Genomic DNA, 17,586 nt, shown 5'->3' on the forward strand with positions numbered 1-17,586 from the left:
TTATCCATGTATTGGCCAAAACACCTTTGATTTTTATTTAGGTTGACAGATTCTTGATTGAAATTAGGTTGACAGATTACAAATTATTTAGGTTGACAGATTCATCGACTAAGATTAAATTTAAGATCTTTCTGGGCAATATATTAGTGAATATATATCTCAAGCGATTTTTATTCTAAAGCATTAGCGAAAGAGGGTGATGAATCCATAGAAGCATAGTATGCTTTATACGACGATTTTTGTTTAGATTCACTAAAGGATCATGGTTGCGACGTCACACACAACCTAGTACGAGGCAAGCTCAGTACAAAAAAAACTAAAATGTAAATCGTATTTAAAAAAAACGAATAAAAACTACTATTAAATGAGGAAAAATTTCCATTAGAAGCTGACTCAGGATAGTAACTGTTACTCTTATTGGTAAAAGTTGATTGCGAAAACACATTTATGGAAATTTCGAGAAGTAGTCTGGAACCCAAGGCCGTACCCAGGATTTTTTTTTTCGCAGGGTGTTTTACTATAGGATTTTTTTTTTTTGGGGGGGGGGGGGGGTACACGAAAAAGCCCTTAAAATAAACATAAAAAATTTGTTTATACCCATTTTTGTTACGTTTTTACGAGTCAGACAAACATTTCGGGGGGGGGGGGTCAGCCCCTACCCCCCTGGGTACGGCCCCTGGTGCTGATTGCTGGAACCCCCTGGTAATGGTCTCAGATTGAAATGAAGACTGCACCATTAGAATCACCATAGCCAAAACCAGGAGTAGAAGAATTACAGCCCCCCCTCCGCTTGTGCAACAAGGAAAATAACTTTTTTGCATGGGAATCAGTGATGTGTCCCTTATCTTTTTTCTTCGTTGCCACTAGTAGGGCACAGAAACATTATAAAGAGATGTTTAAGGCTCATTTGAGAGCTAGTTTTTATTCTACGTGCTTTTATAAATAACAAAAGTTAATTTTACAAAAGGTCTGATTTTGCTTGAAAGCCTTCGAATATAATCGCGATTGTCAATATAAACTGACACTGAATTACTATGAAATCACATACTCAAACTCACCTTGACCTCAATTGATTCAGTGTCCACCATATTCAGTAATGTATGCACGCATGGGAAATGTAGACTGCCAGAAACAGCGAGATCAACAGCAACAAATTGCCTGACATGAATGATGTCATCGATCACACTTAGCACCTCACTATAAGGACCATTACTTACTAGATCTTCAACTAGATTTGGGATTGCAGAGGATCCTAAGCTTGAGCTAGCTGCCAATCGAAGACCCTAAGCAATTAAAGAAGATAGGAATGGTAAAGATGAAACTCAGCATATACACTCCTTAAATAATAGCAAAAAAGAAGACACACATTTATTTATTCGCCTTATTTGTGTAATATAGTAATCACATAGGCAGCAATACAGGAAGTATAAATGTTATAAAACATTAGCTATCAACAGGATTCGAACCTACGAAACGATGAGCACTAGATCCTTGCCTTTTGGCCATGACGATATCGAAAGTCAATCAATTAAATAAGGCTAGCCACCCTACAAAAACAAACAAAAACAAAACACAGAAAAATAAGAAGTTTGCAGACTTAAAAATGAAACGAAAAGAAAAACAACTAAGTAATAGGGCCGACTTTGTATACCACACATCGTGTTTCAGAAGTGACTTGACTGTAGGCTATATTTACAAAAACAAAATTGGGTTACTAATGCTAAAAAAAAAACTATTATTTCGCGATACCAAAGCATTACAATTTATGGCCTCAATGTTTTTATCGAATGACCAAACAGAAACACGTTAGGGGAAGATGTATCCTCGCCCCCCCCCCGCTCTTCCCTTTAAATAACACTTATGTCTCGCTTTTATAAATAAAAATGATTTTCATTCAAACCAAATTAACATAGCAACTAACTAAAATTGATGAGCATTTATGCTGATGACGAAACAATGGCTTATGGGCTATTAAGACCTTAAATATCTGATTTTAGTTTCTTTTTTCTTGACCCGCAGGCTTTATAGACTAGTTAGGAGAGTCCAGCCTTTGTCCCAAAAGACATCATCTCCTCCTTCCACCTTCCCATATCAGTACTAAAACCCGTGACAAAAACCAACTGGTGCCACGAAAATGAAGGACAAATCGCATATGAATTCTTTTGTGTCTTCTATTGTCAGAGGTCTTTACCAGCAATGACCAGTGCGTTTCTTTATTTTTTCTTTTAAAAACATTTGCATTTAGTCTGGCTTCGGCCATGACTATAATTGCTGTTTCGTTGGCAAATGATACTGATTATTTTTTATTGATAAAAGTAAATCACTGTCTTTAATATGAAATCAGCTTCAATGGAAGGTGAGAACCTTCAGACATGAAAGTATTGAGGCTTTAGTAGTTTGGCAACCGAAAACGGCCTTGTCGTCAAAGTTGTCACTCTCAAAATGTATCACTTTAAAATTACTCTCACTCATAAAATTAGTTTTGTAATTGAAAAAAACATCAGTAACTCAAATTCCTCATTATTTGTTGTTTTTCAAATTTTCATATTTGGGAGACTCAATTCATCTCAGCAGTGTTAAATATCCAAATAATCAAACTACAAAAAAAATAAATTATTCAGCTGTAATGTTTTTGACCGATGTCATTGAATTTGCAGGGAAGTTCAAAATCACAAACTCCAGAGGTACCCAGTGCTTCATGGAGGTACAAACAGTTACTTCAAAATTTAAAATGGCAACCCTTTCAAAGTATTCCACATTTGGCTCTTGCTTGAGAAATGAAGATTTGATTTCAGCTTGGTAATGCGGGACCCAGAGCTGTAATTCAGCTGTAGCAACACACTCCGGGGCCGACGTAAGGACCTTAGTAGTCAAGAAGCGTCGTTAATCCAATACAAACATACATATATACTTGAGAAATGAAGCAGATTAAAAAAAAAATAATAAAATAATGATTCAGTTTACAGTTACAAATCCTTGAAAGACAATAAAATAAGCTTAAGTTACAACAGTCGTGTCACCAAAACCGTCTAAGTCATGTTTGAAAAAGTAAGGTAGATAAGTAAAACTAAGTAAATTAGGTAAGTAGTTTCGTTTATAACGCTTCACAGCAGATCAACTGGCGCTGTCAGGTACAAACCCTAACTCCAGTAACTTCCAACGTTTTGTATAAAGCTACTGACATGAACAAAGGCTTGCCTACATAGCTCAAAATCTCATATTCAAAATTCTAAGGGAATTTCGTATAACAGAACGCAATTAGCAACCTAATTCTCCAAAACAAGAGCTTCACTAACTTGTCACAGGAAAACGGGAGGTCACTTTAAATTTTCATGGTAGACCTTACAAAAGTTTGTATATATGGATTTCAATCTAAAAATAAAGCATACTTTAAATGAAAATAACATCTAAAATATATAGTAATCTATATTCATTTAAAACTTACAGCAGGTTTGACAAGCCAAACAGAATTTGCATGTATTGGTAGATATAAACTAGGAGTTCATGAAATTAGTACTGATGGGGTATTTATTTATTTATTAGAATATTATTTATTAGGATATAATTGAATATTATTTATTAGAATAGAATATTATTTATTAGAATGTAATTGAAAAGGTTAAAACATGTAAATATATTGAGAAATTGTTCTTGGTGAGATTTTATATTTTTGTAAGAGTTCTGATCTTCTGCTTTGGAAACCAGCTCAAAATTTAGGCTGTTAAATCAGATGCAACATATTCTCCATTTTCAGATATTGATAATTTTTACAACTTAAAATCATTATTGTTTACAATATCTCAAGTATTGTTTCAGGATTTATCTCAATACATATCCTATTTATTTTAAATGTCTTCAGGTAATAAAAACAAAAATTTGTAAGAATAGAATTAACCAGTAAAGCTTTTAATCGACTAAATCTAGTTCACCAACCGAAAAAGTGCTCATTGAAACAGAAAATGAGGCTGTTAAATAGCAATGTCCTTTCTGCCCTCATTTATAACTGTGAATACTGGAATCTAAACTAACAGCAGGAAAAGGGGATCGATATTTTCAAAAACAACTGCATTTTCGGGATTTTGAACATTAACTGGAGACCACGTTGCCAACCGGAAAGTTTGTTCTATATCGCGCAAGCCCGTAGTAAGAGGTATTATACCCCAACGAAGATGGCACTGCTCAGGAGATGTTACCCGTTTTTACGAGCAGCGGAAGATACACTCTTCAGAACCGTACTGGAGCGGCAGCCAGGCAAAGCCCGAAGCAGAGGAAGACCGAAACATGTAGTGCGTTACCCTACCAGTGGGACTGGAAGTACATCAACACGGTGGCCCAACAACAGTAAGAAGATGTAAAGGCAGTAGCACATGTGGTGGATGACTGGCGGTTCGGTCCAAACGCCCCTGGTCCAGATTAGTCGTCCTTCTTTAGTGTTTGCGATGATAAGTGTTTTTTTTATGTATAGAGGGTTCAAATAAACTATTATTATTATTATCTGGGAAACTCTCTCCCTCACAAATCGTTTTCCGGACAAATTTTCTCTAATATTCAAAAGACGGTAGCAGAGCCGGGTGAACTGAACTTCATGCGAAATCAACTGAAATATCCATTCATGAAAATCTTTGAACATTTCATTTACTTAGCTCAACTTTTCTCTTCGAAATATTAAAGGAGCTTGTCTGAAAAGCCCATAGACTCGACTCCCTCTAGTGAATTCTTAAACATCTAGATGATCAGTAAAATTTCGATCCTTTTCATAGTAAATAAGTACAAACTGACCAGTAAATTATGAAATTAGAAATATTCTATGAAGAAAACATTTATAGAACATAGTTTTGCCTTTGAAGCTAAGAATATCTAGTTTTATCTAATCTTATTTCTGTGGTCTTGTATTTTTACAAGACCATGTAAATGATGTATTACCAACACAGGGGTATTACCCCTGTATTAAAAGGGTATTACCCCTGTATTAAAAGATGTATTAACACACAGGGGTAGCCTCTTGTTTCCCACATCTCATCCGAGTTTTTTTTTATTATTGTTTGTGTAGATGTTTTTGGAAGAATATATCTTTATCTATTTAGGTTTCTACTCTTTAGATACAGCTTTCTATTGGCTCTACTGCTAATTTTTTATTTGTTTATTTTTTGTATTTTCAATAAAATCTTGAATCCTGATATTCAAACAATTGAGGTTCCGCCTGTAACAACCATTTTTTAAATAATTTTTTTTTGCGTTGGGCTCATTCAACTATTAACTGATGTAAAACATAAGGAAACTTTTGTTTCTTTTTCTTCCTTCAGAGAAAAAAGATCCTTCAGAGATTTGCTCCTTCTTCTTTCTTGTTTTACAAAATCCAGCATAGCCCTTCATTTAGTTTTTGCATATTTTGTTTGGATTTTTCTTCTGGGAAAAAAAATTGGAAGAAAAGGCAAAAGAGGTGTTACCTTCAGCAGCCCTGGAGAGTTTCCTTTCGGTGAAAACTTAACAGGACTATTAACAGCCCGCAATACAGCACTTTTATCAAATGATATCAATTTATGTCTCAAGTCCTCAAATCCTTTTGAGAATACAACTTCCTGGCCTTCAACTGTGTCCCAGAGATTCCACATCTTAACTATGTCACATGCCTGCGATTGACTTCCAGCAAGAAGGCACAAAGTAATTAGTTCAGTCGGTGAACAGAGAAGTTTGTTAACAATGGACGGTTCATCTCGTTTATTTCCTGCTAACCTCCGACGCGGATGTCGACGCCCGTGTTTGGCAATCACTTCTGGAGAGGTCTAAAATATAATTAAAATACCTTTGGTTTATTTTATAATATATACCAAAGCTGAGCTTCTGAACAGATAAATCTAAAATATCATCGGGTTCGGTATGCAGACACTATTATTGGGTCTTTTTTTTTTTTTTTTTTTTTTTTTTTTTTAAATCGTCAAAGCTTAAGAGTTTCTCCGTTTTGACTTTTTAAATCCTTTTTCTTTTTTTTCCCCGGATTTAAATAAAGTTTCAGTTATTAATCAGTTATGGCATTAAGCCTATTTTAAATCAATGCTTTGTTTCGTTTGTTGATGTATTTCTGTGTATTTACAATTTCATATTTTGTAAGATTTCATTATTATATATAATTTCCTTATTTTCTGTTATATAATAATTTCACTATCTTATCAAATAAATAATGAAAATAAAATAAATGATTTCATTATTTTTCTATTTTATATACTCCTCAACTTTGAAGGAAATAAATAAATAAATAAAATATTTTCTTTTTAATCATTTAATGTAATAACTAATAAGTAAAATATTTAAACGGAAATTAAAATTTCCTTTTTGACTTTGTTGGCTCACAACAAAGAATAAGTTTAACCGCTAAATAATTTCTTAGACCACATTGCTTTTCCATTTACAAAATTTAAAAGAGAAAAAACTGGTTTTAAATAAAGCAAAAAGCAATAACACAACTAAATAATATAAAATCCGAACATTTTAGCTCCAAGTCCGGGGCCTTTTTCAGCGACAAAAAAAACTTTAATAAAAAAAAAATAATAAAACATAAAAACACAATCTTTTAAGTTATATTTAAATTAGACCCCATTTTTTCTCTAATTTTTTTTTGATTTAACCACTTTTTATGCATAAACTCCATATATATCGAGCATCTTAAATAAACACCATCTATATTTACATCATCAATAATATTTTATTCATGTTGTAAGATTGACGTCACTCTACTTCTTCTCTTGGAAGATACATTATGCAAGACATATTCATGGAAAGCTATTTCAAATGTAGATGGCGAAACACCTACTGACTTCCCTAAATTTGTGTTGTCCAAATCTTTTTTTAGAAATAAGAAATACAAGTAAGTATGGGGAATACCATTGGCCCCACCTTTGGGCCTTGTTACCATAGTAATCAGACATGTTGAAATCTACGGTTTGGCACGCGTTAAAACTTAGCCTTTGAGCACACTTTAGGCAATCTCTATAAAAAGGTTAGTTGCTTTTGGATTTTTAAACGTATTTCTTAACTATCTCTTAAGGTTTAAGAAATACTATTTGAAATTAGTCCTTTGCAGAGATTAAAAGTAAAAATTGGACTAAATAAGACTTAAGAGAATCTTCTACCGAAAATTTAAAAATAAATATACAGAAGCTAATAGTAAGCTCCAATTAAAGTCAACTTAGAGACATATTCGCTGGAATCTTTCACGGTGACATCTTTAAGATTATAAGGTTAAAATTTAGATTGCGCAGAATGTTAGTTCAATTTTAAGAAAAGTACGAAAAAAAATTTATGAAGAGTAGAGAGCACCATTTATGAAGAAAAATAACTAAAAAGTCACTAAATTTGCTAAATCGGCTGAAACATAATTCGTGGAGGGAAAGTTTTAAATTTCTGGGAGGTGGCACCGGTAGTGGCAACCTTGAAAACACAGCAAGAATTGGCTCTCTTTCCAAAGGGAGTTTTTGTTTTATTTAAATTTTTGCTTTTTTTTCTTAGAATCACGGTCCAATTTCAAGTGAGAAAACTCCTATTAAACAGTTCATGGCATCAAATTGTAAATAAAACGCGACAAAAAAAAAAAATTCGATTTTATTTTAAAAATTATTTTCCGTGCCAATAGTAAATGAAACTCTTAAGATACGGGCCTACTTCTTGGCCATTTTTCAACTTTGGGAACCATTATAGCCAAAATGGCGTCAAATTTTCAATCAAATCCAGTTTTATATTAAAATTTCAATGACAAAATTTCAATTTAGCCAATTTAATCAGAGGGTTCAATCTATAGAAAAGTATATCCCCAAACTTAGCACGATCCATGAAACCCCGGAGCACGGTCCTCATTGTGGTCATTATAATTAACTTGACATCTACGAGTTATTTTGGTCCAGAGAATTTCAGATTTTTCAAAGGATATTTTGAGGAAACGAAGAGAGAATTTATGTAAATGACTGAATGGGAGTGGCAGTGGCTTAGGAGACAGCACTTAAGGTACCATCCTAACTCATTTCAAACATAGATGGCGACATTTTCCATAGAGGCTATTACAAAGCTTGTTCACAGATATTAAAAATGACTTAATTATCAAGAAATTATGTAGGGAAGTAGCCTTAATCATACATCTCTTTTGGAAAAAATAGTTTGCTTCATATTCTCCCATCTTTCCTTTACAGTCTACGACAGGTAAAGAAAATTTTTAAAGAGCAACACTAAAACCGAAAACAAACAGAAATTATCTTACAAATGAGGGGCTGCCACGTCTCAATCCCCAGCTTTTTGCAAAAAAATTTAACTTTATTTTTTATCGCAGGGCTTCGAGAATGAAAGAGCTTATATTTTTAAAGGTACCTAGGTATTATAACAAACACACTCGGGAAGTTCACTCTCTTAGATGTGAGAAAAATTGGTTTAGTCTGTCTGTATTCAGACAGAGATAATTAGCTTAGACTCAGTGGAAAAACATAACTACTATGTAGGTATATTTTAATTAAATATTTAATATATAAAGTTAGTATGTTGGTTAGGTTAGGTATTTCAAATAATTCTGGAAGTCCTGTTTTCCATAATTCTTAGTCGTAGTTTCCATGATTTTGTTTCTAAAGTATTGTATTTTCATCATATTTTGGTATATTTCATTATGATTGCCCTGACTTCACTTCTCGAGCGTGTTTGGTATAATACGTAAGAATCTTTTTAAATAATGCGCTTTTCAAACCAAATGCTTTGAAGGGCAATCGGTAAATAGCAAACTTTGAATTAACAGCTGGCTGTATATATATTGTAAAGTGAAATACTTTCAATAACGCTGCCTGTTCAACATTCATTGAACATGCATTTAATGAAATGAAGTATTTCAAAAGTCTACTTACCGTATACTAGCTCTAAATAGTTGAAAATCAACTAGAAAATAGTTTAAAACAAAACAATCCGCGTGTTTAAGAAAATTTTAGGGTTTAAGAAAATTTTAAGAAAATTTTACGAATTCGTGTTTAAGAAAATTTACGTGTTTAAGAAAACGAATTCGTGTTTAAGAAAATTTACGTGTTTAAGAAAACGAATACGTGTTTAAGAAAATTTTAGGAATTCATCATGATGATGGCCCCAATTCTTATTAATCAGTTTTGATCATCTTACACAGCTCCGAGATGTATCAGAAGATTCTGTCGAGTCGCTCTTCTTCTTTTTCTTCTCATCGAGAGCGGTAATTTCGTCTTCGGAATCATCAGTTTTGGTTGAATAAAGTTCACACAACCAGTGCTCTTTTTTAGGAAGTCCTTCATATATTGGTATATTCTTGACAACCTCTAGCTTCCATTTGAGTTCGCTTGTATGCTGAGACAATCTAAAAATGGGTAGACTAACATCATATCTTTTTTACTTTTATCTATCTATTATTACGTTTTTGTTAACTGTGTCAAACTGTAAAACTTAAGTGCTAAAATAAAAAAAATTACAGTACTTTTTTAGCACAATGGCATTTTTCAACTACAGCAAAATGCATGATTTGTATTTTTACAAAACTAGATGGCACATTATACCAATCTATTTTATTGGTTACTTTTAATAAAAATCAAATCATAAAAAAAAAAAAAATCTTTTTTGCTTTTACATTACAATTCTTAGATAAGTGAAGGAAACCCAATAATTGTCTAGTAGAACTTATGTGATGCACAGTGAAAAATTTTACAGCCATCTTTTTCAAACAGGACTTTAATTTTATAGCAAGATATGCGGCACCAGGAATAACAGCGCGCTAGTCTTGACAAGTAACTTCTTTTTTTTTTACCAGTAAATTTTTCCAGCTCCTCTTAAGTAATCTTATTGAAAGCAAAAAGGATATTCCACGCGTAAAGGGTCACCGACTGGAGCTTTTTAATGAATACAAAAAGAGGATGGGAAGCTGAAAAGAATAGAAACTCAAGTTGGTTTTAGTCAGGAAAAAAGAAATCAACACCATCTACCGTTGCATAGCAAAATAATAGACCAGCAATTTCTTTTTTTAGTTTTACCCTGTACTGGTAGCACGCTGAAAACTCATGTCACACTCGAAATCATCAGTGCTATCTGGCGTTTACGAACATGTTTATTGTGCTGTCTGTGCTTTTTTTAATCCAATTTAGACTTGAACTCTCATCAAACAGGATAAATGTCTCAAGGCTACTCCTCTGACAAGTCTATGACAAAATTCTACAGTCAACAGAGGTAACGATAAACAGCGACGGGAAAATGTTATCGCCACCACAAGGAAGTTCGTCCTCAACGGTGAAAGTCATCAATTTCTCCTTCAAAGCCTATTTGAAGGAGCTGATTGATTGTCCCTCGGCGAGCAAGCATACTCGCATCTTATCCAGGTTTGGAATTTCTAGGCCCTTTTTCGGTTAATACCATGGTGGGTTCAGTAGCACATAGATGTGTCGTCAAGCACACGATAGTGTCAAACATACAAAAAACACATAATAGAGAGCACATATTAATATATTTCCTCACTTTCAACAGTTTAAAAAAATGTATTTTTCCTTTGAAAGACATCACTTATGAAATGTGCATTTCTTTTTTATGGTTTTCATTTATTTAGAGGACATTAAAGATCGAACGATCGGTACTAGACTGCAGTGATCTTAATTCATGTTGGACATTCGAAAAGTTTTTTTATATGTTTTTTTTAACTGCACTAATCGTTATAATCCAAAAAAATACTCATAAAAAAACTGTTTAGTTTTCTTTATATCCCTGAAGTTGAATATTTCCCTGGATCACTTACAATTCAATTCAAATCGAAGGTACTTACCTCCTGATATCATGCTTTGTATTCTCGTTTCCAAACTCAGACGCCTCCATACAGTCCTCCACAAGTTTTAGGAGAGCTTTGATCAGTCCGGGGTTCTTACAGATAAATCCCGAATTCTTTTCCTTGGCTTCAATCCAAATAGCATTTTTAACGTGCATTTTCGATACCTGCTCTATTTGATTACTCATCAAGAACAATAAACTGAAAGTATCTTCTAGTACAGCCAAGCTATAAATAAAATATAAAAAGATAGAAGATAGACTCCTTTAAAATCGGCTTATTAATACGACTAGAGTAATCTAAAAACAAGAAATTAATTCTGTCATTTGACCAAAAAATTTAGTCCAGCCGACACTCAAAGTAAAAAAGAGTGGTTAGCACAATACCCGAAAAATACTGAATTAATAGTTAGTTTAAATTTAAATCATTTCTAGGAATATCCAAAAACTAACTAATTTGCCAATAATTAATCAACTTTGAGGCACCGCATATCTTCTCTCCTTTAAAAACGGGTTATTATTTCGACTAGAGTAATCTAAAGAGAAAAAATTCTTTCTGTCATTTGACAATAACTTTTCGTCCAGCCAACAATCAAAGTAAAAAAAAAGCGATTAGCAAAATACTGAAAAATACTGAATTAATAGTTAGTTTGAATTTAAATCATTTCAAGGAATACCAAAAAACTAACTAATTTGCCAACAATTAATCGACTTTAAGGCACCGCATATCTTCTCTCCTTTAAAAACGGGTTATTAGTTCGACTAGATTAATCTAAAGAGAGAAAATTAATTCTGTCATTTGACCAAAACTTTTAGTCCAGCCAACACTCAAAGTAAAAAAAGAGTGATTAGCACAATACCGAAAAATACTGAATTAATACTTAGTTTGAATTTAAATCATTTCTAGGAATATCCAAGAACTAACTAATTTGCCAATAATTAATCAACTTTAAGGCACCGCATATCTTCTCTCCTTTAAAAACGGGTTATTAGTTCGACTAGAGTAATCTAAAGAGAGAAAATTAATTCTGTCATTTGACCAAAAAATTTAGTCCAGCCGACACTCAAAGTAAAAAAAGAGTGGTTAGAACAATACCGAAAAATAATTAATTATTAGTTATTTTAAATTTAATTCTATTAACTTAATATCCAAAAAATAGCTATATTCACAATAATCCATCGACATTAAGGCACATCAGATCTTCTCTCCTTTAAAAACGGGATATAAGTTAGACTAGAGAAATATCTAGAGAAAAAATTAAGTATGGCAGATGACAAAAACTTTTAGTCCAAACAACACTAAAAGTAAAAAAAGAGTGATTAGCATAATACCGAAAAATACTGAATTAATAGTTAGTTTAAATTTAAATCATTTCAAGGAATATCCAAGAACTAACTAATTTGCCAACAATTAATCGACTTTGAGTCACCGCATATCTTCTCTCATTTAAAAACGGGTTATTAGTTCGACTAGAGTAATCTAAAGAGAGAAAATTATTTCTGTCATTTGACCAAAACTTTTAGTCCACCCAACACTCAAAGTAAAAAAAGATTGATTAGCACAATACCGAAAAATAATGAATTAATAGTTAGTTTAAATTTAAATCATTTCTAGGAATATCCAAAAACTAACTAATTTGCCAACAATTAATCGACTTTAAGGCACCGCATATCTTCTCTCCTTTAAAAACGGGTTATTAGTTCGACTAGAGTAATCTAAAGAGAGAAAATTAATTCTGTCATTTGACCAAAACTTTTAGTCCAGCCAACACTCAAAGTAAAAAAGAGTGATTAGCACAATACCGAAAAATACTTAATTAATAGTTAATTTAAATTTAAATCATTTCTAGGAATATCCAAAAACTAAATAATTTGCCAATAATTAATCAACTTTAATGCACCGCATATCTTCTCTCCGTTAAAAACGGGTTATTAGTTCGACTAGAGTAATCTATAGAGAGCAAATTAATTCTGTCATCTGACCAAAACTTTTATTCCAGCCAACACTCAAAGTAAAAAAAAAGTGATTAGCACAATACCGAAAAATACTGAATTAATAGTTAGTTTAAATTTAAATTTTTTCTAGGAATATACTAAAACTAAATAATTTGCCAATAATTAATCAACTTTGAGGCATCGCATATCTCTATCATTTAAAAACGTGTTATTAGGTCGACGAGAGTAATCTAAAGAGAAAAAATTATTTATGTCATCTGACAATAACTTTGCTTCCAACCAACACTCAAAGTAAAAAAAGAGCTAATATAATACTAATGAAAAATTATTATTTATTTTATTGTTAAAATTCAATTAATGTAAATTTCTATCCAAGAAATAAATCTAATGCCAACATTAATCGACATTGAGTCACCGCATATCTTCTATCCGTTAAAATCGGGGTATTAGTTAGACGAGAGAAATCTCTAGAGAAAAAATTATTTCTGCCATTTAACCAAAAAATTTAGTCCAGCCAACACTCAAAGTAAAAAAGAGTAATACCCGAAAAATACTGAATTAATAGTTAGTTTAATTTTAACTAATTTCAATTAATACAAAAGAACTAAATAAATTGCCAACATTAATCGACTTTAAGTCATCGTATATCTCTATCCTTTACAAACGTGATCTATGTTCTACGATACTAATCTCTAGAGAAAAAATTATTTATGTAATTTGACAAAATCTTTTAGTCCAGCCAACACTCAAATTAAAAAAAGAGTGATTATCACAATACTGAAAAATACTTAATTAATAGTTAGTTTAAATTTAACTCATTTCTATTAATATCCAAAAACTAACTATTTTGCCAACATTAATCAACTTTAAGGCAACGCATATCTTCTCTCCTTTAAAAACGTGTTATTAGTTCGAATAGAGTAATCTAAAGAGAGAAAATTAATTCTGTCAATTGACAAAAACTTTTAGTCAAACCAACAATCAAAGTAAAAAAGAGTGATTAGCATAATACCAAAAAATAAAGAATTAATAGTTAATTTAAATTCAAATCATTTATAGGAATATCCAAAAACTAACTAATTTGCCAATAATTAATCAACTTTAAGGCACCGCATATCTTCTCTCCTTTAAAAACGGGTTATTAGTTCGACTAGAGTAATCTAAAGAGAGAAAATTAATTCTGTCATTTGACCAAAACTTTTAGTCCAGCCAACACTCAAAGTAAATAAGAGTGATTAGCATAATACCGAAAAATACTGAATTAATACTTAGTTTAAATTTAAATCTTTTCTAGGAATACCCAAAAACTAACTAATTTGCGAACAATAATCGACTTTGAGGCACCGCATATCTTCTATCCTTTAAAAACGGGATATTAGTTCGACTAGAGTAATCTAAAGAGAAAAAATTCATTCTGTCATTTGACCAAAACTTTTCGTCCAGCCAACACTCAAAGTAAAAAAAGAGTGATTAGCACAATACCGAAAAATACTTAATTAATAGTTAGTTTAAATTTAAATCATTTCTAGGAATATCCAAAAACTAACTAATTTGCCAACATTAATCAACTTTAAGGCACCGCATATCTTCTCTCCTTTAAAAACGGGTTATTAGTTCGACTAGAGTAATCTAAAGAGAGAAAATTAAGTCTGTCATTTGACCAAAACTTTTAGTCCAACCAACACTCAATGTAAAAAAGAGTGATTAGCACAATACCGAAAAATACTGAATTAATACTTAATTAAAATTTAAATCATTTCTAAGAATATCCAAAAACTAACTAATTTGCCAACATTAATCGACTTTGAGGCACCGCCTATCTTCTCTCCTTTAAAATCGGCTTATTAATACGACTAAAAAGAAGAAATCAAAACTATAAAAACTTAATATTCGGCAAGTTTGTAGAACTTTATAATGAGGAGCCGTGATCCGTAAAAACAGCCAAAAAAAGGTAGATCATGCAAAAACGTGAGATATCGTACATTTTGGACATTTAGGCGGGAGCTGGTTGGGGGGTAAGGCCCAAAAAGACCCACTTCCCTGTGCACCAATTCCCTATAACATCAACCATGAATTGATTTACGCGGCAAGCTCGAAGGAGAGCTGTGTTTCCTGTTTATATACATAAATCTATGCAGTAGAGGGAGCCCGGCGCCAGCGAGAAATAAATAGGCTACTGAATCCTACCTGTGTTTCAGGGCCTAGTGCCTTTCACCTGCCTTCAAAGAAAAGTATGTAGTCAGGAACATAAGATATTTTTTTTTATTCTCAATAAATCACAAATTTTCTTTTAATATGTCGGTAATTCAATATGAATCATCACCAAGTCAAACAAGATCATGATTTGATCTAACTCCTCAAAGAAATGCCAGAACTTCATATGATACGGCGGTAATATACTATTGAACCATCATGAATGCAAGTGAGATTGAAACCATAGTTTCTTTAGTGATGATTCATTTCAAATTACCAATATATTAAACGAAACTTCAAAATTTTTTTGAAGATAGAGGGAATGCTGTGTTCCTGACTGGAGATAGTCTAATAGGCCTACCACGTTCAGCTTAAAATGATTGATCTCTAGTATTTTAATTCAAAGACCAATTTTTCCTTATAAATACGCCTGCATTGAATCAGAACATTCCAGAGTACATGTGACTATACATTTCAAAGTTATCATTCAAGAGAAACTACCCTCTAAACTACCCTCTGATGCCATGAGAAAAAAGCAACAGGGCAAACAATAACAAGCCTATTAAATAGCAACAGTAAATCAAGAAGGAAATTTGTTGGCTAGCTTAAAAAAAAATAAATAGGAAAATAGGGACTTTTTCTGAATATAGGAACTTTTTCTGAATATAGGGACTTTTTTGGGACCAATGTGATGTTAGATACCATTAGGGACTTTGGAGACCAATGTACGACCCCTGCATCTATGGATCCATATGGATATGACCAGAAACAACAATTGCTAATTATGTAACACGAAAAACAGAAAGTAAAAAGGCAATCATAATATACAAAAAAAATTAGAATATTGATGTACACATATCCAAACCTAAATTATTCTAATAATTCCTTGGTTTAATCTCAACAGGAATAATTTTCTTACCAATATTTATATCTATAATATTTTACCAATAATTATATCTAGAATAATTTTCATACCAATAGATATATCAAAAGAATCAGATTTTAATTCTGATTTCAAAAATATAGGTTTCATCAAGTTTAATCTTACCCATCAAAAGTTACGCGCCTGAGAAAACTTGGCTTATTTTCGAAAAAAGGGGGAAAGACCCCCTAAAAGATATAGAACCTTAATGAAAATCCCACCATCATATTCAGCGTATCAGAGAACCCTACTGTAGAGGTTTCAAGCTCCTATCTACAAAAATGTGGAATTTTCCATTTTTTGCCAGAAGAAAGATCACCGGATGCGTGTTTATTTTTATTTATTTTTTTTTTCTTTTCCCCAGGGGTAATCGTATTGACCCAGTGGTCCTAGAATATCGTAGGAGGGCTCATTGGAACGGAAATTAAAAGTTCTAGTGCCCTTTTTAAGTGACGGAAAAAAATGGAGGGCAACTAGGCCCCCTCCCATGCTAATTTTTTTCTCAAAGTCACCCAATTAAAATTGGGGATAACCATTTTGTTCAGAATAGTCCAAAATCTAATAAATATGTCTTTTAGGATGACTTAATCCCCCACAGTTTCCAAGGGAAGGGCTGCCAATTATGAACTTTGCCCATTGCTTACATATTTTATTGGTTATTGGGAAGTATACAGACATTTTCAGGAAAGATTTTTTTCTGGTGGAGGGGGGGGGGCTGGAGGAGTGTGTTACTCAGGAAAATCTTTTCGTGGAGGATGTTTCTTTGGGGTAAGGGACATTTCTATGAAGGGGGCGCCGGATTTCCGAGCATTATTTAAAAAACAATCAGAAATTAAATTAAAAAAAAAAACAAGTTTTTTCAACTGAAAGTAAGAAGCAACATTAAAACTTAAAACGAACATAAATTATTACGTATATGAGGGGGTTCTCCCCCAAGTCAATACTTCGCTGTTTACGCTACAGTTTTTTTTTTTTTTATTGCTTTCAAAAGAGCTATCTATTCTAATTAAACGGTCTTTGTGATTCAGGGGTTTGTGAATAAATTTTTTTTTTAACTTCTAACGTAAAGAGGGTGGTATTGACTAAGGGCACAACCCCCTCATATACGTAATAACATATACGCAATAAAAAAAAAACAATAAAAAAAAAAAACAAGTGATACGGCTCAATAGTAATCGAAACTTTTAAAAACGGAATTTTGATGTCAATAAATGTATCAAAAGAATGGGCTTATAATGCTGATTCTAAATATATAAATTTTATTAAGTTTAGTATTATCATCAAAGACTACGAGCCTGAGAAAATTTACCTGATTTTTTATAAAGGGGGAAAACATCCCCTACAACTGAAAGAATTTTAATGAAAATCACACCGTCAGATTCAGTGTATCAAAAAACCCTATTACTTAGGTTTCAAGCTCATATCTGCAAAAATCTTCAACTTTGTATTTTTTGCCAGAATCAAAATATACGAATATAGAAGTTCGTTACGTAAGTTAATTTGTAAATTACGTTAGAACCAAATTTAGAGACAGCCATTTAGCAAAAGAAAAGTAAAAATTTTATGCGAATTTTGTTTACTTATTCAATGACGGTGAGCCAAAATAAAAGCTGCATTAACTAAAAAACGATCGGAAATTAAATTAAAAAAAACAAGTTTTTTAAACTGAAAGTAAGGAGCGACATTAAAATTTAAAACGAACAGAAATTATTTCGTATATGAAA

General features: G+C 32.3%; 1 protein-coding gene across 1 annotated transcript in view; it reads right to left on the reverse strand.

Moving 5' to 3' along the window:
- The window catches only part of LOC148945354 (uncharacterized), a 139,974-nt gene that overhangs the window by 1,068 nt on the left and 121,320 nt on the right, over nt 1-17,586 (reverse strand). The window contains exons 5-8 of the mRNA XM_089099018.1: nt 10,793-11,020; nt 9,139-9,346; nt 5,448-5,783; nt 1,059-1,283 (exon numbers count right to left, since the gene is read on the reverse strand). Of these exons, the coding sequence (XP_088955144.1) occupies nt 1,059-1,283; nt 5,448-5,783; nt 9,139-9,346; nt 10,793-11,020 (997 nt within the window). The remainder of the gene's footprint in view (nt 1-1,058; nt 1,284-5,447; nt 5,784-9,138; nt 9,347-10,792; nt 11,021-17,586) is intronic.

Source organism: Artemia sp. Qi Xiang Cuo, chromosome 13, assembly GCF_049724085.1.
Source record: "Artemia sp. Qi Xiang Cuo chromosome 13, ASM4972408v1, whole genome shotgun sequence".
NCBI lineage: Eukaryota > Metazoa > Arthropoda > Branchiopoda > Anostraca > Artemiidae > Artemia > Artemia sp. Qi Xiang Cuo.